This window comes from Drosophila virilis, chromosome 5 (assembly GCF_030788295.1).
Source record: "Drosophila virilis strain 15010-1051.87 chromosome 5, Dvir_AGI_RSII-ME, whole genome shotgun sequence".
In the NCBI taxonomy this organism is placed as follows: Eukaryota; Metazoa; Arthropoda; class Insecta; order Diptera; family Drosophilidae; genus Drosophila; species Drosophila virilis.
The window spans coordinates 1,213,091-1,236,634 of NC_091547.1; the positions used below are offsets into that span (position 1 = coordinate 1,213,091).

At 47.0% G+C, this 23,544-nt stretch overlaps 2 protein-coding genes across 11 annotated transcripts in view; one reads left to right on the forward strand and one right to left on the reverse strand.

Moving 5' to 3' along the window:
• Positions 1–75: 75 nt before the first annotated feature.
• Positions 76–23,544, reverse strand: part of shn (schnurri) — a 48,763-nt gene continuing 25,294 nt past the window's right edge. Inside the window, exons 1-8 of one of the 8 annotated variants that reach the window (XM_070209808.1) lie at positions 10,508–10,683; positions 10,314–10,428; positions 7,507–9,116; positions 6,441–7,247; positions 6,241–6,366; positions 2,912–6,171; positions 2,621–2,847; positions 76–2,326 (exon numbers count right to left, since the gene is read on the reverse strand). In XM_070209808.1, the coding sequence (XP_070065909.1) occupies positions 210–2,326; positions 2,621–2,847; positions 2,912–6,171; positions 6,241–6,366; positions 6,441–7,247; positions 7,507–9,116; positions 10,314–10,317 (8,151 nt within the window). In that variant the 5' untranslated portion in view covers positions 10,318–10,428; positions 10,508–10,683 and the 3' untranslated portion in view covers positions 76–209. Of the gene's footprint in view, positions 2,327–2,620; positions 2,848–2,911; positions 6,172–6,240; positions 6,367–6,440; positions 7,248–7,506; positions 9,117–9,825; positions 9,887–10,240; positions 10,684–11,892; positions 12,030–17,887; positions 18,002–18,468; positions 18,855–23,544 lie in introns of those variants that run through there. The other 7 variants (XM_070209810.1, XM_070209809.1, XM_070209813.1 and 4 more) reach the window with 7 other exon arrangements.
• LOC6635932 (G-protein coupled receptor dmsr-1) overlaps positions 13,015–23,544 on the forward strand; it is a 91,731-nt gene continuing 81,201 nt past the window's right edge. For 2 of the 3 annotated variants that reach the window (XM_015168817.3, XM_070209823.1), the window contains exon 1: positions 13,015–13,151. The gene's annotated coding sequence lies outside the window, so the exon portion shown is untranslated. The remainder of the gene's footprint in view (positions 13,152–23,544) is intronic. The other variant, XM_070209827.1, reaches the window with a different exon arrangement.

The window sequence follows — 23,544 nt, forward strand, 5'->3', positions numbered from 1 at the left end:
GCCCAAATGCGATATGCTTAGACATTTGATATGCGCTCGTTGATGTTTTGGTCATTGCCGCATCCACGGCTGCTGTTCGTAGCTTGTTGCTGTGGCTGGGCTTGGGTCCGGTTTGGATTTGGATTTGGATTTGGATTTGTTGGCCATAATTGGTAGGCCTGGTAGTGATGGGGCCACACTCAGGTGGGCTGCAGCATGTACATGTACTGTCAGTTGCTGGCCGTCGCCACCGGCAGCGACAATTCGTTTGTATTGCTTCGCGGTCGCTTCTCGATGCTGTTGCTGCCGCCGGTCGTCTCGAGGGGATTGTCGCTCTCGTCGCCGTTGCTGCTGAAGCTGCTGCCGGGCAGACGACGCTTGAGGCTGTGCCCGTGGCTGAGGCCGTTGGTGAGCGTCTCATCCTCGGACATGGAGCTGGCGCGCTTGGGCGTATTGCCCGCGCTGTCGTTGTCCAGTGAGGCGATGGCCGAGGCTGCGGCACTGTTTGCCGCACTGAAGCCATCCTCGCTGGCGCTGTCCTGGCCGGCGGCTGGCGTGTCCGTGGCCAGCTGCAGCATGCCCGAGGGCGTTGTATAGCCGCTGAGCTTATTCGGATCCTTTTCGAGCAGCTTCTGTGCAAGCAACTTGAGCGATATTAGCGAATTCTCGCAGTCGCTGGTATCGATCTCGGTCAGGCTGATGCCGGCGCGTTCGATCTCCGCATAGGTGCCAAACGGCAGCTTCTGCAGGCACTCCAGCTTCTGGACGTGCGTCTTGGAGCGCAAATGCTTTGCCAGATGGCCGTGTATGCGAAACGCGATCTTGCAATCGGTGCACTCGAACGGACGCGGGTTCGAGGTGGTCGGCACACCAAACGTGGACGTCATCATCACCTTGTTCTTGTGCGCCTCGGAGCGTTCGTGCTTCTGCAGATGACCCTGCGTGCGGAACGAGATGCTGCACGGCTCGCACTTGAACTTGCGCTCCATATAGTGTATGTTCATGTGCAGGGTAAGCTGATGCTGTCGCTGGAACGTCTTGCTGCATATGATGCACGTGGGCCGCGCATCGCTTGCAATCGGTGGCGGTGGCGGCGGCACCACACGGCCGGGATAGCTGCCAGGCGCGGGCGCGGGCGCGGGCGCGGCAGCAGCTGCAGCTGCAGCAGTACCGGGAGCACCTGCAGCAGGGATGGATTGCAGTTCGGCGGCGCTGCTCGTTGTTGGCGTCGCCTTAAATCCCTCCTCGCCGACAATGACAGTGCGCGCGGATGCTGTGCCTCCTGTCAGGCTACTGTTGCTGTTGCTTAGCACGCCGCTGAAATCTGTGGCATCCGGCTGCTGCACTGCAGCAGGCAGATTGGCGTTGTGCGGCGTTGGCGGCTGCGACATGGCCACTTCCGTGCTGGCTTTGGCGACGGGCGCAGCGGCAGGAAGTGCTATGGCTGGCTTCTCGCGCTCCAACTGTGCCTCGGATGGCTCGCTCTCCTCGGGCAGCTGCAGTGGAGCCACGGCTGACGGCTCGGGCTTCACCTGCACCTCCTGCACCTCGTGCACCTCAATGCTGGGCACATCCGTGATGCTGATGGCCGGCTTCGGCAGGCTGCCGCCGACGCTGCTGCTGACAATGGGCGTGCCGGCAGAGCTGCTGCTGCTGCTGGTGGTGCAGGTGCTGGTGCAGGTGCTGATGCTAGTCATTACCAGGTAACTGCGACTGAACTGGCTCTGCTTCATTTTAGCATGCTGTAGCGCCTGCTCCTTGATGTAGGTCTGCAGCAGCAGATCGTCGCCTTCACTGTCGCGCTTTGCCTGCTCCTCCATTTCGGCGGAGATGCGCACCTTGTCGGACACCGAAATGAGCGTCTTCATGAAGCCGCTTTCGTTGTTGCCGGCACCAAAGATCACATCGCGCATTTGCTGTGCCTGCGATTTGGGCAGCGTCTGCTCTGACGGCTGGGCGGGAGCGGAAGCAGCGGGAGCAGCAGGTAGCATGTGTTGCATGGAACGCGGCTTGGTCAGATCCATGGGCGCGCTGCTTTCGTCGTTGGGCACGTCACGTTTCGGCTTGGACTCCTCCGGATTGGAGTAATACTGTTCCTGCTTCTGGTAGTCGAACGGCGGCTTCGGCGAGGTAAACGAGCACACCTGACGCTTTGGCTGCGAACCGCCCGCGGCGCTGCCCGCCGATGAGCCAATGCTGTTCGCCGGACTGGCCGCCGGACCGGGCGCCTCCGGCAGCTGTGCGGGATAGGGCGATACGCTCTGCGGTATGGGCGGTGTCATGGACAGCGAGAGCAGGCCGCGCGCCGCCTCGTGCTCCTTCATGCGCGACTTCGACTCATCGGTGTCTGCAATACAATTAAAAGTGAGTCTCTCTGTGAGGAGGATATGGATGTATATATAAGAGCTCTGTCGATTTAAGCCTTGACTCAAGCTTTTGGATATTGAACTCAAATAAAATACTCATCGAACCCAAGTCAAGTTCAAGTTCGACTCAGCAACATGTTCGAGCTTGAATGCAACTACAACTCAAACAGCTCGAACCCAACTGTTGTGAGTCCTGAACGCTCGAACTAAGCAAAGGTTTGAGCGTTTCGTTTGACTCGACGTAGAGCTCTTGTATATAAATTGATGGAACTTACCGCTGCTCTCGGATTCGTTGTCGCTGTAATCATCGGAATCGGACTCGCCGGCCATGGATGAGGTGCGTCCGCCAGCGGATGTTGACGACTGCTGATCGAACTCCACATCGACATCGAGGAATTCACCATCGGCGGGCATGGGACCCGGATTGATGCCCAGTTCGATGCATTTCTTGAAATGCGTCTTCGACTGCATGTGCTTGGTCAGATTGCCCTTGGTCTTGAAGCTGTCGCATTAAGTATTTATATTAAAAACTGAGAGCTTCAATAGGATGTTGTAGGTGTGCTTACCTGAAATTGCAGTGGCTGCAGGTGAACGGACGCACGTCCGTGTGTGTGCGTATGTGCTTCTTGAGCATGGAGGGTTTCTTGCAGCGAATGCCGCACTCGGAGCACACATAACGACCGCGTCCACGTCCGCGTATGTATGTGTAATCCTCATGCGATTCATAGCCACCGACAAGCAGTTGACCCGACTCCAGCTTCTTGGCGGCGGCGGCGGCGGCCGCGGCATCCTCCTCGCTAGCCTTGGCCGCCACATTCGCCTCACTGAGCGCTCCGATCGAGGTTGGCGGCTGCTTTGGCTGATGCTGATAGAACTTGTTCTGGCTATTGATTGCCGTCGAGCAGCTGCTGATCGTCTGCTGTGAGCTGACCAGGGCGTAGTGCAGCTTGCCGGCGCCTGTGCCTGCCATCGACATGGTCGAGCCGTAGCCGAGCATTTTCTGTCTGGAATCGTAGAGGGCCATCACCTGTCTGGGCTTGAAGCCCAACGGATGCGGCTGATTCTCCTCGCACACCTGCCACACACTGTACATGGACAGCTTGTGCATGCCGGCGACATACGACGGCTGCGGACAGTTGACAGTACAGTAAAACATCTTCGTGCTGGACTTAAGACCCAGATACGTGTAGGCGTGCCCGTTCAAATAAAGCTGCACGCACGACTTCGAGGGACGCGGCGTTTCGGGCGAGATCAGGGGCAGGGTATTCGCTGTCGGCGTGATGCCATGATGACGCTTGGGCGTAAAGGTGCCCGGCTTGAGCGGCAGGCTGGTGGGTCGCAGGAATTTCGACTTGGCCGAGCTGGGCGTGCCAGCAGTTGCTGCTGCTGTTGCAGATGTTGCTGCAGATGTTGCTGCAGATGTTGCTGCCTCCTCGGGCGTGTCGACGTGCAGCGGCGCCAGCGCCTCCTGCGTCTTGTGCACATTATCGAAATTGAAGTGTCGCACCTCCTGGGCCAGCTGCTGCTCCTTTACGTTGTCGGCCATGCGCAGAAAATTGAAGGGCGCCTTCTTCACATCCACAGCAGCAACTGTTGCTGCCGTCTTGTTGATGTTGTTGATGTTGTTGCTGCTGCTGTTGCTGTTGTTGCTGTTGTTGTTGCTGCTCCATTGCAGTGCCTGACGCTGCGCGGGCGTCGGCGGCTGGCGACTGAACTCGCTGGGTAAATTCTGCACGCCGCCGAACGGCGACAGCGCCTTGAGCGGCGCGTCCAGCAGCAGAGGATTGGAATTGGGACTCGGCTGCTTGCGATTGGGACTGCGTCCGCGCGGTTGCAGGTGCAGCTGCTGCGGCGGCGGCGGCAGCAATGACAGGCTGCCCGGGCCCGGTATGCCGGGCACATACGGTATGGACTTGTGGGCATCAACAACATGGTTGCTGCTGCTGCTGCTGCTCATCGGCGGCAGCGTGAGAGGATTGAAGGCAGTTATCGAGCTGATGGGCGGAAACTGAAAATGTTGCGGCGTGTTGTTGTTGTAGTTGTTGTTGTTGCTGTTGCTGCTGCTGCTGCTGGCGAGCAGATAGCCATTGTTGGGCACGGGCAGCGGCAATTTACGCTCCTTGGTCTCGCTGAGGCGCGGCGACATCTCCTGGAAGCTGCCGCCCGACAGCAACGGGGTGCGTATCATTTTGGGACTCTTGTCCAGCTCGGGGCACTCGGAGATGGGTATCATGCTGCCGCCGGACGAGGTGAAGCGACGCAAACGCTCCTCCTTGCCACCGCCAAAGGCGCCTGCCAAAGGAAGCTCCTGATTGCCGCCCAGGAACAGCTGCACGCCCGCAGGCAATGCGAACGCCTTGCCGCTCAAACTGCTCGCGATGGCAATATCGCTCAGCTTGGGCCGCTTCGCTGGCGGCGATTCAATGATGATGTTCTCCAGCCGATCCTCGTGCATTTTGGTGATGACCACCTGGGCATCCGGTGCTTTGCGTGGTGCCGCATAGTCCACCAGCGGGGTCTTGCCCAGAAGCGGGCCGGGCGAGGGCAGCGGTGCGTCCACAAAGCGCAGCGAGACGCCGCCGCTGCCGCTGGCATCGATGCTGGGCGGGATTATGACAGCTGCTGCTGCAACTGTTGCTGGCGGGTTATTGCTGGTGCTGCTGACTGCAGCTGCAATTGTTGTTGCAGTAGCTGTCGAGGTGCGCGCTGGCGACTGTGCCGCACTAAGCCGACTGAGCACTACGGTGCTGGGCTTGATCTTGAGCTGCGACCAGGCGAGCTTGGCCAGACTGAGCGGATTCTTTGAGTTGGCCATGTCGCACATGAGCTCCGGCAGGCTAAGCGACTTTGAGTTGGAGCGAAAGTATTTCCGGCTGGGCGATGAGGCCGGACTGATTGTCGCACTGCTGTTCGCGTCCTGGCAATAGGTGCTATTGTGGTGCTTCAGCTCGTCCGCGCTGCGGAACTCATTGGCGCAGATGGGGCAGGAGTAGACGGCATCGTCGCCCTCGCCAATGGGCACGGCCAGGCCGCGCGCATTCAGCAACAGATTCTTGATAATTGAATTGTTTGGCGCCGGCGCAGCTGCTGTTGCTGTGCTCTTCGGCACGGCAGCAACAGTTGTTGCTGCTGCTGCTGTTGTTGCTGCTGCTGTTGTTGCTGCTGGTTTTGTGGGTATGGCTAGCTTCGTTTTGGCGGACAGATTAAGCGGCTGGGCGTGATTGAGCTGCTGCTGCTGCTGCTCCAGCTTGGGCACGGGCGTTGCCGGATCCTGACGATATTGCAACGTTTGCAGTGGCAACGGCGACGGCGGCGGCGGCAATTGTTGCAGCTTCACATTCGCCGTGGGCGTTGCTGGCAGCGTGGGAGTGGCTTTAATTCCTGGATAGGCGCTGCCGCTGCCGCTGCTGCTGCTGCTGCGCTTCAGCAGTCCATTGACACTCTCCAGCTGCAACAGTTGCTGCTGTTGCATGTACATTTGGTATTGTTGCTGCTGTTGCAGCTGTTGTTGCAGCTGCTGCTGCTGCTGTTGCTGTTGCTGCTGTTGCTGCTTGAGCACTATGGCCTGCGCCAGATTCACCTTCGTCTCGCCCAGCTGCTGACTGTTGTTGCCTGTCTGATTGCTGTTGCTGTTGGCCGCCTGATTGCTGCTGCTGTTGTTGTTGCTGGCGCTGCTGTTGTTGTTGTTGTTGCTCGCATTATTAAAGCTGCGCGAACGACTCAGCTGCTTGGGATACTTCTTCTGCAGCAGTATCTCCTTGTTTTCGACTATGGCCTCGTTCTGTGAGATCAGCTTCGAGATGTGCTCCTGCACCTTTTCCACATTCTAAAAAATAGGCCACAATAAAAGCAGATTAAGGCATTTTTTGGGCATATGCAATTTAGATTTACGCACCACTTGCATGCCGCCGCTGCCGCTGGCAAAGCTGCCCAGATTGGCTGTGGGCGTGGGCGTGGGCGTGGCTGGCGCTGCTGTTGTCGCTACAATGGCAGCCGCCTGCTGACTACTGGAGCGCACCAGCTGGATGAGAGAGAAGGGATGAGAGGGGCTTGTTAAACAGGTGAAACTCATGGAAAAACTCTTGATAAGCTCACCTGCTGCTGCTGCTGCGGAGGCGGCGGCGGCGTCTGCTGTGGCTGTTGCTGCTGCTGCTGGGGCGCCTTCAGCAGCGGCGAGTGTTGCTGCTGCTGGTGCTGCTGCTGTTGATGGTGTTGCTGCTGCTGCTGCTGGAACTGTTGATGTTGGTGCTGCTGCAGCTGAAAGTGCTGCTGGAACTGCAGGGCGAGCGTATGCTGATGTATTGCAGCTGCAGTCGGATTATAATACTGCGGCTGTCCCATATAATAGACGCCCGAGGGCAGCGGCGGCGGCGGCACCAGCGCGGGCAGCACAACGGGATTAGCAGGATTTGCGGCAGCCATCAGCAGCGATTGCTGCTGCTGTTGTTGATGTTGCTGCTGTTGCTGCTGTTGTTGCTGCTGCTGAAGCTGTCGCTGCAGCTGCACCTGATGCGAGTTGATGTGATTGTTGAGCTTCAGCTGAGTGCTCAGCGAGAGCGTGGGATGCACCAGCGTTGGCTGCGGCGCCGGCAGCTTCTGTTGTTGCTGCTGTTGTTGCTGCTGCTCTTTGCTGCTGCCGGGCGCATAGAGCGCTGCATTGTGAAACTTGGGCTTGTACGGCTTGTAGTCAATCGACTGGCGATGCTGCGCCGTCGCCGAGTGCAGCGTGTCGGCTGTGGCGGGCGGCAGTGTTCCAGCGGCGGGCGAGCCCAGCGGCAACTGTTGCATGTGCTGCGGCAGCGGCGGCTGTTGCAAGTACGCGCTCTTTGCGGCGGACAGCGTGGATGGCGAAGGCGTCGGCGAGGCCATGGGCTCATCATATGGCGAATCCGCGCGGCTCAGCTGCAAAGAGCAGATTATTATCAATTTATCTATGTTAAACAACTTATATAAAATAGAGCTCTGTTAAGCTAACAGCTTTCTAACTAACATGCTGTTAATTAATATATTAAACTTGGCTTTCATGCTGTTACTTAACATAGCAACCCAAATATGATTTTAACTTAGCTTTCAGCTCCTCATTTACCCAAGAAGAGCTCTCTAACTAACATACTGTTAATTAACATAGCATCCCAATTAACATTTCTATTAGAACACTTACGACTTCGACGCTCAGCAGCTCGGAGCTACTGTTACTCAGCTCCCCGTCGCCATCCTGATCGGAGAGTCCATCCGCCTCGTGGGCGGGCACATCGAAGCCGCGCATGCGCGCCGCATGGGAACGGGAACGGCAGTGCTTGTAGAGATTGCTCTTCGTTTTGAAGGCAATGCCGCAGGTCTCGCACGGATACGGCCGCTCATTGGTGTGGGCACGTATGTGCTTCTGCAGCACCGAGGGTTTTGCACAGTTCAGATTGCAATACGGGCAAACATAACGACCCATTTTCTCGGCCAGACCAGTTGCTGTTGCTGCTGTTGAAGGTGTGGCAGTTGCTGCTGTTGTGGCTGTTGTTGCTGTTGTTGTTGGTTGCGTCTGTTGTTGATGCTGTGCGAATGTTGCTGGCGACAGTGTCGCATTGCTGGCATAGTTGCTGTTGTTGCTGATGTTGCTGCTGTTGCTGAGCGGTGTCCGTGTTCTGGGCGCACCGGCAACAGCAATATTTTTACTGCTGCTGCTGTTGCTGTTGTTGTTGTTGTGGTTGTTGTTGCTCTCCTCATGGCTGTTGTTGTTGTTGTTGGCATTTACGAAATTGGCACTGAATTCATTGCTGGCCGGCAGCAAAGGCCCCGCCTGCTGCTGCTGCGACGACTGTTGCTGCTGCTGCTGCTGCTGCTGCTGCTGTGTCACATGTCCATTGTAGAGCGGCGGCGGCGGCGACAACGAGCTGTTGGATGAGAGCGATGTGGTGCGCACCGCATCGCCCGTTTCCGGTTCGGTGGTGCTGGCCAGACGCTTAAACTTTTTGTGCAAATAGCGCAAATTGTTTGAAGTTTTCCAGTCGCCAGCTGCTGCTGCTGCTGCTGCTGTTGCTGCTGTGGCCGCATCATCGCTGCTGCTGTTGTTGTTGTTGTTGTTGTTGCTGCTGCTGATGTTGCTGCTGCTGATGTTGCTGTTGTTGGTTGTTGTGGCCACGCTCGTTGCGCTGCTTGCCACATGCTGTAGCGTCATTTTGCTATCACTTACATTCGCTTTATCTCTAGCCTTAAACTCATAATTATTCTCACTAATACTATTATCACTGTGGTGGTTGTTGTTGTTGTTGTTGTTGCTGCTGTTGCTGCTGCTGCTGCTGTCGGCGAATTTAGCTGGCAACTCGCTTAGTTTATTATCTCGCGTGCTCTTGTTGTCAATTGCTGCTGCTGTTGCTGCTGCTGTTGCTGCTGCTGTTGCTGCTGTTGTTGTTGTTGTTGTTGTTGTTGCTGCTGTTGCTTTGCTGTTAAGTTTGTTGATGTTTGATTTGAGTGTTGCAGTTGTTGTTGTTGCTGCTGTGGCAGCAACTATGCTGCTGCTGCGATATGTTTGCTTCTTAGTTGTTGCCGCTGCTGCTGCTGCTGCGGCCGCTGCTGCTGCTGTTGCACGTCGCGTGCTGCTCACTTTGTTGTTGTTGCTATTGTTGTTGTTGTTGTTGTTGTTGTTTTTGTATTGTTTGCTCGCTGTCTTGTAATGTTTCGCTGTATTTGTTGCTGTTGCCGCTGTTGTTGTTGTTGTTGTTGCACTTTCCATAGTATCATCAAATTTGCTCGCCTGCGATGTGTTGGCCGCGGGCTCATCTGAAAGAAATACAAATCAAATTTAATTTCAAGTAAAGCTAAAATATAAAATTGCTAGTTTGTGCAGTTGTGTGATTGATTGATTGATTCATTAACTGATTGACTTATCGTACAGCTCAAATCGTTGCTGTACTGTTATTAACAGTATGTTAACTTTGGCTGCTGTTATATAAGCATTAACAGTAGAGTAACATTAACAGCAGAGCGAGATAACATTTTGACTTGATTGACTCCCAAAATGATTGATGATCAACACACAACCCAAACCATAAGAGCTAGGCTGCTGAATTTTTGACAGAGTTGTCTTTATGATGTATCGATTATCGATTTTTGAAGTGAGGTAAATTGACGGCACATTTAAATATATAAAGCACCTAGCAGGCAGCTACTTTCTGAAACCAAATGTCCTGGTCTTGACTACTCACTGTAAAATATTAATGTGCATGCATTGAAGCTGACCACACGCCGCACTAATACACATTAACAATTACTAATTGAACGCTAAATCTTATCAGAGCGCAGCCTGTGCTGATAAAAGCGTTTGGGCAAAGTTTGCGACTGGTTAAAATGCAAAAAATATGCTTAAATGTTTGAGAAATATGCTCGATATTTGTATAAAATATGATATTAACAAGTCTTAAGCGATAAATAAACATTTTATCAACTTTCTATTTCGCATGCCCCCTGCCTTAGTCAGCGCAAAACTCACCTGTTGCGGCAGCAAAGCAGAAAATGAAAACCACAACGAAAACCATCCCAAAATAAAAACAACAACAACAACAACATGAGCGAAAATAAGCGAAGTGAAGTGCGCTGATTGTTGTTGGGTGTCGCCCTATCAGTTCTATATATACCCTACACACGCACACACATACACACACACACACACACACACACATATATATATGTATACTCTATATGAATAATTAGTAAATCGAGTCGCGACTCGCGCGTTAATTGACTTTTAGCTATAGTCTCGACTCATAGTATATATGTATGTATATATATTTTAGTTCAACTTGTGTTTAGTTGTCTTTATCAACCAGTTTATAAATAAAAAAAATAAATAATAATACAAAAATTGCCCAAAAATTCCATTGATAATGCCCGGTTGTTCTTATCACCTCTTTTCCATTGTTGTTGTTGCTGTTGTTGTTGTCGCTTACGCTGTGGATTCACCTGCGTCGCATTACTCACACATTCAGACAAACTGCCCGATAGCTGGCACTTGTAAAATAAATATCTGGTCCTGCCGCCGCCGCCGCCCCCTTTAGCCAACACGTAGACGCAGAGTCGACGTCTTTGACGTCAGCTGTCGTAGGCAATTAAACCGTTTTTAATGTCATACGGAAGAGATTAGTGGTATCGTTTGAGATGTACTCGCTACTCACGCTGTGGCGCCGTTAAAGCATCGAGTAAACATCAATTACATAACCTCACAGAACAGCATTCACAATTGCCGGCCGTCAAACGGTCGCCCGCCCGCCTACTGTGACTGTCTGTAAATTTGTGTGGCGCCAAAAGGAAGTTTCCACAAGTGCGAGCATATATTAAAGGGAATTTCTGCATTGCAAACAATCTAAGCACATAAATATATACTCAAATACTTAATGTATGTATGTATGTGTGTGTGTGTGTGAATGGGAAGCTTGTTGTGCTTGATTATCATATTACAGTTATGCAATATGTGTAAATATATGAATAATTGACGATTAATAGCTCAAATAAAGTATTTTTCATAGAATTTCAATACACTTTAATAGTAAATACACAAACAAAGAGTTCAGCGATAAGCGTAATCAACGAAAAAAAAATAAAAAATACTTGAGAGCCTCACACAAGTTTTAGTTTTAGTTTCTATATTTACTTTAAAAGAAAACAGCAAAAATAAATAACAAATATTTAAATAACTTTACTATCACGACTTTGACTTTATTTACCGATTCGTAGTCGTTGTTGGTTTTTATTATTAGGAATTTAGCTTTAAAGTTTAGGTTGTCTAGATGGACGCACATACACAGCGCATATGGCGATTAAATATATATATTTAGATATATAATACGTATTTGCATGTGCAATTGCCTCTGCTGCTGTCGTATTTCCTTAAGCACTTCGTGTTCCAAAGTGCAATTCGTAAGTAAATAGCGGATTATCAAGTGGAAAGAATACGCCTGGTCACACTCTGATGATAGGCTGAACGACGCGAAACAAGGCGGCCGCACGTCATACGAGATCTCTTTTGCATGCACTCCCTGATTGACAACCTCTCACTCACGCGCGCCCCCTTAAAACGCACACACACACACACAAACACAAGAGCGCGCGCGGTGCCACCCACATGACATAGTGTGCAATAAGTACAAGGTACGCTCAATACGGCGCCACAGTCTGTCTGTCTGCTTAATAATTGCAGTAGTACGTCATTTGCAGCTGCAAACATCGTGTACGAAAATAAAAAAAAGTACAACCCGAGCTTGGCCATTTGCCACTTAACAGTGCTCAATAATTTATTAGCGGCCCACATGTGTACTCGCAGCAATGTACTCAGTACTCAATGTATGTAAATACTCGGCGCGAATCGTGGCGGTTAAAAGACGTAAAATTCGCGGAAATGATACGGAATTCCGATGAAGCCCGAATGTCTGATAAAAAAAGAAGGCGAAGAAAGGAAATGACAACTAAAGCACAGCAATGAGCACACACGCACGCACGCACAAACAAACACAAGTAACTTGCATTGAATATGAATAGTGCAATATCGCGAAACTCGTCGTACCTGTGACTCAGTCGCGCTCTCTTGCTCTTGCACTTTTTGCTCGCGCTCTAATTGGCAAAATCTCGATAGTCACAATTATCGATAAGTATGGCAACAATATCAGTTTAGGTGTCAAAGAATTGGGAATTAAAATCAAAAATATGACAACAAAAATGCGTTAAGGCGCTCGCGACAACGAACCAGCGACCAGCAAGCATGAAACAGTTAAAGACAACTAGACGAAGCAAGCTGAAAAATTCATTCAAAGAGCAGTGCCCAAGTGGCAAAAGCAACAGCGGCAGCTACAACAACGCCAACAACAACAAAAACCAGACAAATCACTGTGTGTGCGAGAGTGTGCAAAAGAAAACGAAGAAGCGACGCAACGCGACGCGACTAACTGGCGAAAGAGCAGCGAGAAAACAAAAGCACACACACACACACACACACACACAAACACACACATGCAAGACTCGAAAGCCCAAAGACAGGCAGCAGCGTGTAGAAATGAGTAAAAACCGTACAATAATCAAAAAATTGAGCGCGCCAGGAAAAGGCACAGCCAGCAAAGCAGAAGCAGAGAGGGGGAGAGCGACAGCAAAACGTCAACGTCGCCGCATACCGCAATATTCGCGCACTCGCCGCCGTCCGCCCCGCACACTGTTGCAATTGTCAATCAAAAGTAAGCACAGGGTCGCCTGACGCTGCCGCCGCCGCCGCCGTCGTTGCTGTTGAGAAAATGATCAAATCAAGCAAAAACGTAGCCCCCAACAACAACAACAAAAACAGGTGACGTGAAGTGGGGGAACACAACACGACGGCTGTCGCCAGCCTGTACCCGCGCTATTGTTGATTACGTACACACAAACACACACCCATGAAAACATGCATAAACACGCGCACGCACACACTCACAAACCCCCAGCAATAAATGTGTACATATGCGAATTTTTGCTGACTAAGGAAGGTCTGGGGAGCACCAGCAGCAGCAGCAGCAGCAGCAACGATAACAACAAAAGCATTTAAAACGTAGAAGCACAGCACAAAACGTAGCAGTGAAAAAAAAGTGATAATAAAATAATAATTGCTACACACGCATACATTTGTATGTACATGTGTATGTATGTATGTGCGATGTGATGCGATCGGCTGAGAGCGGGAGCGCCAAATGCCTAGAGTTGCCGCAGCTGTCTACACACGAACGAAAGAGGCTCTTCTCTTTGCACGCCAAGCCATTACACACGAGTGGAGCACGAGCAACCATGTGGCGACGTATGCATGTGAGTATTTAGCCTGTTTTCAATACTAGCCCCCCACAAATACAACTGCATGCAGTATTGTATGTGTGCGTGTGTGCACACAAGCAACATGACTAATCCAAACAACTTGACAACACTGTCGCCGACGCCGCGCCGCCGAAGCCGCTGGCGTCGCTGTGGCCGCGCGCTGACGCTGACGCTGCCTGTGCGCTTTGCTTTTGTGTATTATATTGAGTCAATTCACAAGAAACGAGGAAACCCGCCATCGTTGTCGTTGTTGTTGTTGCTGTTGTTGCTTGAATTTGTTTATATTTTTGTGCGAGAGTGTGTGGGCATGTGTGCGCTTCTGTGGTGTTTGTGCAAGTGTGCGTGTGTGTGTGTGTGTGTGTGTGTCTGTGTGTCAGTCAGGCTGTTGTGTGTAGCATGAATCAAGCTGAAAAATTTTAATAATTTTGCTCGTTTTGTTGTTGCCGGACTGCAAACGGGTTTAGCTTGTTGAATGTGCGCCTGTGTATATATATGTGTGTGTGTGTTTCTATGTTTGTGTGTGTTAGTGAGTGAGTTCATTGCTGGGCCTGGTCTGGCTGGGGCCTGCTACTTGTTTTCAGCGACACAGACGATAATATGATGACACCAATACAAATGCAAGTGGCCACTTGGAGCTTTCTAGAGCGCTTGATAAGCAATTTTCTGTTGTTGTTGCTGTTATTTTTTTTTTGCTCACTCTCTTCTGCTGCCTGCTGTTAGTCGCTGCGTCTCTGTCTCTGCCTGCCATTCGATGTGCTCTATGACGTACGCGCTGTTGTTGTTATTGTTGTTGTTGTTGCCGAGTCCCCCACCCGGCAACACTTGAGCGTTTGTCGGAAATCAAATTAATGCGATTAAGCAGCGCTAACGATCGTCGCTCTTCTTCATCGTTGCTTCCTCTTGCATTTACCACAAAAGGCAAAGGAATTACATGTGTATGCGTGTAGTTATGTACACACACACACACACACACACATGCCTAACAGAGTTGCCAGTTGCGCTTTTTTTCCGTCAAATCTGGCTATAAAAACCGGCGTTGTGCAGAATCTTTGGCTATTTTTTGAGTGTATTTTGTAAATAAATACTAAAAGTTTCTTTTTAGACTGACATACTTTTTTATGTGACCTTCATTCTAGCTCCTTTTTTTCCATAACTCGAGTATGCAACCCTTGCTGATTATTTGGTTGATTGGCTGCCAGTTTTTTCACTTCGCATTTTTGTTTACTTTGGCAGGGGTTTCCAGTAGCTGGCGCATAGAATAAACAAATCTCGTTGAAAATACACATGAAATTCGCACTAATTTGCTGATAAAAGTAATAAGAATCAGCAATACGTATAATTTTACCATGAGCTGGCGAATTTTTCCAGCTAACTGATAGTAAAAACGTTTCTTCGAACAGTTTTGTTTTTTATTTGTATTTTTTTTGGGCAACTTATCGAGTGTGTTCTTGGACAAGAGTTGAAAAGGTGAAGGTACGTTTCGAATTGATCGTTATTTAAGATAAGATACGGTCACACTGGCATGCATTTATCATGTGACTAGAGTTGCAGCCCTGTTAGCAACAAGATGCTTTCTTATCGGAAAGAACTTACGATATTTAAATTGATCTTTATAAATTGAAATGGAATTCAATTAATTAACAACTATGCTGGACGGCATGCTCGGATCGATTTCACATGACTAAGCGCACATATATACACACATACATACATATATATATATATAAATATATGTATATTTGGGTAACTAGAAATTGGCAAGAGTTTTGTTGAAATTCATTTTTCTAGCGCGGAAATTCCCAAATGCTTGACGTCAAGACAAATATTTGTAAAAATCTAGGCGAAATTTTCACCAAGAAAAAAAGCTGGCCAGTGCCAAGGTTTCAATTGAAACACAAATACATTTCGATATATGCACATACATACATATATGTATGTATTTAGATTTAATATGTTTATACTATAAAGTCGTCTGATTTTTGGCACTGCACTTTGAGTTTCTAGTATAGATCTTGTGTGTATACACATATGAAATGGCTGCAGTTCTTAAATTTTGCATGGAACATTTAACAAAAGATAGCCGTATAAATTTGAATGAAATCGGAAATAAAGCTAGAAATGCAAAATTTTTATATATATTATATATTTAAAGAAAATGTGTATAATTCATGAAAAGCCTTTAAAAAAAAAAAAACCATTTAATAGCGAAGTTCAAACGCCAAGAGATTATACGACGTATACGTGTAGTATTCAAAATAAACAGAGAATAAATAGAGAACCAGACGATAAAAATAGCATAATATATGCGAGATACTGTGCCAAAAAGTGTTAAATAATTGCCAGCCAACATATTGTTTACAGACAAAACAATTTGAGCAAAAAATAAAAAAAACCAAACACGCAAATATGTTCGATTCGATTACTAAAGATATATATGTATATATATATAGATAGATATATTTGCTGATCTATGAGCTTGTGTCTGTGTGTTCACATTTAGCTTTTGCTTTTCATTTGATTTCGGGTTTTCTCTGTTTTCATTTACACTCTCCGCATTTATTTTTAAATGCCCAACTACGTAAGACGACATTCAAGTGTTTTTATTTAGCCAGTACGCAATTTCGTATAGATCTATGATGGGTCCACAACTAGATAATTATAGATGTGTGTATTTGGCATTTTAGTTAGCACGTTTTGGCCTGGCATTTCGTGATTGTCTTATGACAGCCGCTTCTTATATATGCACATATATACAGTGATGACCATTAAATCGGACTAATTTATCTCCAAATTTATTCAGATGCAAATTTAAAGATTCGTTTTTATTGATCATAAGAGGAATACACGGGAATTCAGGCATTCATAACATTCTAGGACTACGTAATCGTTGTCCATTTTAGCGTGTTTTCACTGTACTTTGCCGCCGTAAGAACATTCATTTTTGTTATATGCCCAATTTTCGCATTAATGTCACAGGGTTAAAAACTTGGTATTAAATCATTTATAAATATTTTGGTCAAAGTCATTTTCGGTCAAATCAAAAGCAAATATAATTGCAAAAGCTGTAAATAATATATATAAAAATATATATATATATTTAAATTTTAACATTTCTCAAATCGTGCATTCAAGCGCAAAAATCTTCTGAGGACAGACATAAAAATAATAATAATATACGAAATTCTTCTTTTATTTATTTATTTTTGTTTCGTTTCTCTCAATTTTAATATATATTTTTTTTTGGCAACCGAAGGACGGAAATGCTTAAAATATTGTGTGTGTGTGTGTGTGTGTGTGTGTGTGTGTGGTTTTTGCATATTAGCAAAAATTAAAAAAAAAAAAACCAAAATGAGCAAAAAAAAAAAGAAAAACAAATAAACAAATCAAACGCGAAATGTGACACATGTAAAATACCCTTTTCTTAAGCTTAAACGGCAATTAATTTGAATATGATTAGAATTTAATGAGGGTATTCCCTTGAATTTAAATAACTTTTCACCCTGCTCTTAGCTCGATGTAAATCTCCAGAAATACCCTAGACAATTGTCCAACGCCTTGACAAAGTCGCCTGAGCTGCAGTTAGGGTATAATTATGATATTTGTTAAATTAAAAACGCTTACGTAGCGTGCACAAAATGCTTGCCAAACGGGTATTTTTTTTTTTTTGCTTTTCTTTTATTTTTGTCTTTTTCGCTAGCTGCTTCCCGCTTTTGGGGCAAAAAGGGGGGCGGCGACGACTAAAGCGTAAAACAAACAGAAATCTATAGTTAATGGATATGGCTATGTGATTTGTGGCTGTGTGTGTGTGCGTGTGTGTGTTTGTGGCTGGCGATGCGCACGCTTGAATAAACAGTTAAAATCGTTTGTCTCTGTGTATGTGTGTGTGTGTGTGTGCGTGTCTTTTTTAACGCAAATAATCAACGTCTGGCTGTTGGAATTTTGCGCCCACGCAGCGCTTCGAGCATCTGTAAATGTATCTGTATCTGTTGCCATTTATCATGGGCGCATCTCGCATCTGTGTGTTGTCAAGGTCAGGGGTTGCCTAAGCCCAGGCCCAAGCCCATAAAAACATGTGTCGTAACATTCGTAGCAGGGCATTCCTCACTAACACACACTCACACACACATACGCACGCACGCACACAGATAGACGGGCCATAACTGTTGCACACTTAATTGTTCCCACAACACTTGGGCATCCCTCGCTCTCTCCCTCTACCACGCTCTCTTTCACTCTGGCTTTGCTGGGATGAGTGTGCCCAGATAAAAACACCCCACAGCGCTGCCTTTTGTTGTGCTCTTAAGTGGATTTCCACCTTTCGTCTCATTGTTTAGCTGCTTTGTTCTATGCCGTTTGCCTGCCCTTTGCTGTGTCAATGACGTTGCAAGCCTTTTGTCTCGCTCGCGCTCGCTGACGTCGTCTGCGTTGTCGTCGTCGTCGTCGTCGCTGTCGCTGTTGTTGACGGCAGGTATCCTGGCGCCGGCTTAATTTACGTTTAGTTCGTCGTCGCCTCGCAAGCAGGTACAGAGCGAGAGCGAGAGCGAGAGAGCGTGTGTGAGTGAGAGAGGGAGAGCACGTTGAGAGAGCGCAGCGTATTTAGTTCAAGTCCAATGTGTTCCTTATTGCTGCAACGTGAAATTGAGCGCACAGCATGACACATGCTCATGCATTTACACGCATTGCCTCTCTCTCTCTCTGTCTCTCCCTCTTTCTAGCCTGGTGCTACTCACCCTGAGCACATTTGTCTTTATTGTTGTTGTTGTTGTTGCTTGAACTCAGCAGAAGAAGAAGAGGAGTAGGAGGAAGAAGAAGAGTAGTAAGATAAGCAGACCTCAAAATCACGACGACCAACGCCACAAAACAACTACAACTAATACAGCGGGGGTTGCCCTGTTTATTGTTGTTGTTGTAGTTGTTGTTATTATAGTTTTTGTTGTTGTTGCTGTTCTTTTTGTGGCGCGCTACAAAACGTCGCTGCCGCTGTCGCCGCCGTCTCTGCCGCGTTGCTTTGGCTTTGACTTTTGTTTATTTTGAATTTTCACTGAATTTCTTGGAATTCCTGCACTCACACTCAGTTATTACGATTTGTTTTTGTTTTTGCTTTTAATTTTCTAATTAAATAAATATTAATGCGCGCACACACACACACACACACATGTATGTACTATGCTACGCATACACACAGAGCCAGACGACTTTTGCACTTTGTATTTTGGTTATTCGATTTATTTAGCATATTTTATGATATTCATTTTCGTAGCTCAGCTTAAATACTCAACTACTCAAACTTTAACTCAATTGAATAACTCACTTTGCCATTGCTGCCGCTGCCGCTCTGATCTAATTTGATTAATTCAAAACTTGTTGGGTACGCACTGGCACTTGCACTCGCATTTGCAGTCGAACTCGTACTCTCGCCTACACGTTTGCCCGTTGCCGCAGCCGTTGTCGTTGTCGTTGTCGTGGTTTGTTTCTTATTATTGCTATTTGTTTATGTTTCACTATTCATGCCTGCGTCTATCGCGTTATTCGTTTTTATTTTATTTGATTTATTTTTTTTCTTTTCTTTTCGCTACGCTGCGCTGCGCTACGTTCTGTTCCGTTCCGTTCCGGGCAGGCCAACTTAACAGCACGACGTTCGATCTTCGAATGTTCGATCAACTGTTGCTACTGTTGTTGTTGCTGCTGCCGCTGCCTGTCGACGTCATCGTGTGTGCGAGCGGCTGCGGTTAGATTTACAGAGCGCCCAAACGCTCAGCTCTGCTTGTGCAGATAAATGCCTGAGGGTGTGTGTGTGAGTAATTTATGGGTATGCTCGCAAAGCGCACAATTGAAACCATTTAAATGCCTTTGCTAAATATGTGTTGCATTAGCTAATGCCATATTTTGGCCTGCACCAATGCTGAACCGGCCCTGTGTTCTGGTTCGTACAAACATATGTACTCTGCTCGCCGACAACAACAACGGCGACAGCAAGAACAACAACTAAAGCTAGTCAGCAAGTGCCAAGTCGTCGGCTGTTGCCCGTCGTGCCTGCTGTGTGTGTGTGCGTGTATATGCGTCTATGCTTGTGTGTGTGTGTGTGTGCATGCTCTGCTTGTTGCTCAGGGAAGCCCCAAAACACCCCGCGCGCAAATTTTTCTATTGTTGTTTTTAGCATGAGCAAAAGCGAATACAAGAACTCGCTGCTTGGGGCTGTTGCTTAAATGAGCGAGCGCCGTCGCCGCGTTCTTGGCTTATTAGATCAATTGACTTTGTTTTTGTTTTGTTTTATTTTTTTTGTATTTTTTTTTTTAGTGCGCCATTTTCTGCTGTGTCGTTGAAGGCGTCGAGGCCGCAGGCGTTGGTCAGGGGGGAGGGCGACTACATTTTTGCTGGTCTTGCGCCTGTACAGTTTTTGCGTTAATTTATATCAGATTTAAATATTTTTTTTTGGCGCTTGCCAATTTGTTTTTGTTGGATGAACATGCGATTTTGTTGTTGATTGATATTTTATTGGGTATGTACATATGTGTGTGAGGGTTGAGTATTGCGGCGAATAGCTGACTTTAGAAGAGGTTTCTCAAGTGCTGATTAAGATTTTATAATCGTTATCAACGTGGGTTATGTAGTTAAATATGTTATCGGGTTATCGATAAACGCAACATGCCCTTGGCTTGCCTTTGGGCAGCCATAATCGCAAATAGCTGCCGATTAGAGATGGTCTAATCGATTAATCGATTTCCGATAACATTTGTTAGAGTACTGCAATTCGCTTGACAACAACAAGTAGCAAGTCCCGTTCAGTCTAGAGGTCCAAATACCAACGCAAATCGAACGGAAGCGTATCGATAAGACGTCCTATCGGGAATGCACATCAGCAAGCGCACAAACAGAAATAGTTTTAATGTGCATACATATGTAAACATAGGTATGTATGTATGTACATGCATATATACACATATTTAGACAGTTGACGTACGATAAGGCTCTCGACAGCAACAACCGTTGATGATATCACAAAAAAGGTAAACAATCTAATCAATAAACACAAAGCCATGACGAGCCGCGTCTACGCACAGCACACATACACACATACATATGTACATACAGGCATACATGTATGCCTATCTGCTTGTAATGTGAGCAATCGCATAGTCGAATAGGCCGATCGCCCCTCGCTGCGCCCGCTCTCGTACGTACACGCGACGATTGATTACAGGCAATAAAACGTCTTTCGAACCGATTGACTTAAAAATAAACACAGACAAACACACACATGCCGAACAATTAACACAGCTGTGTGTGTGTGTGTGCGTGTGTGTGGGAGAGAGGGGAGAGAGAGCGCAGCAGCGACTGCCTTTGCAATAGGCACAAGTGGCCCCAAAACTGCACCGTTGACGACGTCTTATTCATTCACGCATTGAGTAATCGATATACACACACACACACACAGACGAGTAAGCGCCAAATGAAACCATTAAGCGCAACATAAAACAGCCGTCGAACGCGAGAGAGAGAGAGCGTGAGCGTGAGCGTGAGCGCAAAACGAGAGACGAAAGATGGAAGATGGGAGACATTGCAACCAGAAGCTACATACGGTTCGGCCAGTGCCGCCAAAGTGGCGGCTACAGCGCAGACGGACAAGCAAAGCACAAACAATCAGTGGAGCCAAAAGCAACAACAACAACAACAACAACAGCGACGTCGACGACGACGACGACGACGTGATCATGTCTGGACAGTTCAGCAATGCTGGCGACGTTGTCGGCTCCAACTTTGTTATTATTAACGCTCGTGCACATGCCCCTCAAACAACTGCCCACGATTTGAATGTTGTTGTTGTTGTTGTTGTTGTTGCTCGGACAGGTTTGAACTCGGTTTGTCGAAGTTGCCGCTTGCGTCGATATTAAACGTAATCAATAGAGTTAACTTCTTTAATTGAGCAGAAACGTCGTGAAACGCACGACGAAAGCGAGGCGACAATCAAAACTAATTGAAAGGCAAAAATGCACTAGGCGAGAGGGTGACAGAGCGGTAGAGAGAGAGAGAGAGAGAGAGAGAGAGAGAGAGAGAGACAGTGGGAGTGCAGGGCGTGCAGAGAGTGTCGCCACTTAAGTGTGACCAAAGTTTGCTGTAAACACACATACATCTATACGCATGTGTGTGTATGTGTGTGTGTACGCATGATGACCTGTTGAGCTCTGAGCATTGAGCATTTGTTCTCGCCCCTCGGCTCATCGGGTGTGACTGGCCAAAAGTTTGAGCGGATGTCAAAGAGCTTTTGACAGGCTAAAGTTGAGGCTGCGTTACGCCTAATCAAGCTCAAATACAACAAAGGCAAATGCATAATCATGTCTTGGCTCATTGGGCATTGCATAGTTTAGGGCGTTCTCGGTTGATTAAATAAGGGATATGCTTAAAAAACTACGGCATTTTTTGCTTGAGAAAGCTGCCTTAACCTTTATTTGTATACCCATTGCAAATGTGTAAGCAAGGGGTATGCAAGACTTGTGCAAAAGTATGTAACAGACAGCAGAATGGGCTTGGAATGGGGCATCTTTTATGACTCTGACCACGGCTATGCGTCAGCACCTAGAAAAGTTTGGACCTGAGTCAACATTGATCAACCTCTAGGCAAAAGTTTAGTCAAATGGACAAAGTACGCGCCCAAAAAATGTGGACATACGAGATAAAACTGGAGACACAAAGTCAAAGTCGACGCTCGTTTCGAACAGGCCACTAAAGTGGGCTATTATAATATGTTGATTGCTCATTTGTTGACACGCAACGTTTGCCGTGTGTCTATTTTAAGACACAATCACAAAAAAAAACGAAACAAAAACTGGAAAAAATGATTTACCGCAGCGCATACCAGCTAAAGATACCCTGTAGCGCACTATAAAATGCCTACTCTAGCTGCACAAGGAGATAAGCTGGCGTAAAACAGTCTTAAATTAAGTATGAGCTGCAGAGAAAAGCTTGAATTAAGTACAAAATACTTATTTTAAAGGAATTTACATGCTTGAAATAAGCGTAATACCTCAAGCACAGAATGGTATTTCATCATTTGAGCATCGATTTTTGAGGAATTAAGCAAAAAGTTCTTAAAATAAGTAATTTCGATCTTAGTTTAATACATTTTTAAACTTTGTAATTTAGGCAAATTTTGTTTTTAAAAAGATTATGGCGGAAAATTGTTGATTTTGAGAAAGTTTCTTTACTGTAAAAACACAGTTACTTTGGTCGTGTATACCCCTTGCGCTACAGGGTATAAGCCGTGTCAATTTCGGTTAATATTTGCACAATTCAACCAACCAAAAACAACAACAATTCTCAATATCTGCATGTATATGTGGAGATATATGTATTTCTCTCGTCTATGAATGACGATGGCTGCCCGACCATAAAACTAGTTAAAGCAACAACAACAACAGCAACAACAACAACAACAACAACAACGGCAATCGCTAAGTGCGCGCACGTCATGAGCATTTGCATATTTGTATTTTGTATTTCGCATATTGTAGATAGATACGTGAAATGTATCTACAGTCATGGCGATTGAACATTGGCAGCTGACTGCGACTGCGACCGGGGCTGGGGCTGGGACTGGGTCTGGTTCTGGTGCTGGTGCTGGTGCTGGGGCCGTGCTCGACTGCCAATAGCAACAAGATTTTTCGAACATACGCAGTCTGACAGACAAAGAGTCGAACTGACTGACACACACAGCATTTTGCGACTGCGTGAAAAACGTACTGAAAACCACATTATTTCTCAGTTGTTGGCAAATTTTTAAGTTAATGTATTCAAATTGTTCCAATTTTGCTGCACCTATAGTGGGAATATGTTAAAACCCCTCCTAAGTTTTCACTTTCAGCACAGAAGATAACTATTGTGAACAATGCATATTTCTAGCATTCACGGTTTCGTCTGTGCATAGCTCTTCAATCAGTCTGCCTATCAATCAACCAGATGGAGTTTGCCAAAGCCTCGTTTAACTGACTGACTGACTGACTAGCCCATTGATATCATATATGTCATATTAGGTGACTTACAGCTTTCTAGCACTTAAGGCTTGAGCTGTATGCTGTTCATCAATCATTTGAGCTCGTCAATCAGATTGAAAACGTGATTTATGTGCTGTATTCGCGAGCTTAACTCTTCATAATCATACAAAAGTTAAACACTTTGTAATATACAGCTCTCCAGCTCTTAAAGCTTGAGCTGTGCGTTCTTGTTCAATCAGTCAAGCTCGTCAATCAGATTGAAAACATGATGTAATGTGTTCGAAATGCATCGGGCTGTTAGAAAATGCGCAAAATTAAGAATCTAAAACACATTTACCATGTGCTGGCCTCCCTGAGCGTAAGTGTGTGTGTGTGTGTATCTCTCAAGTGTGTGTGTG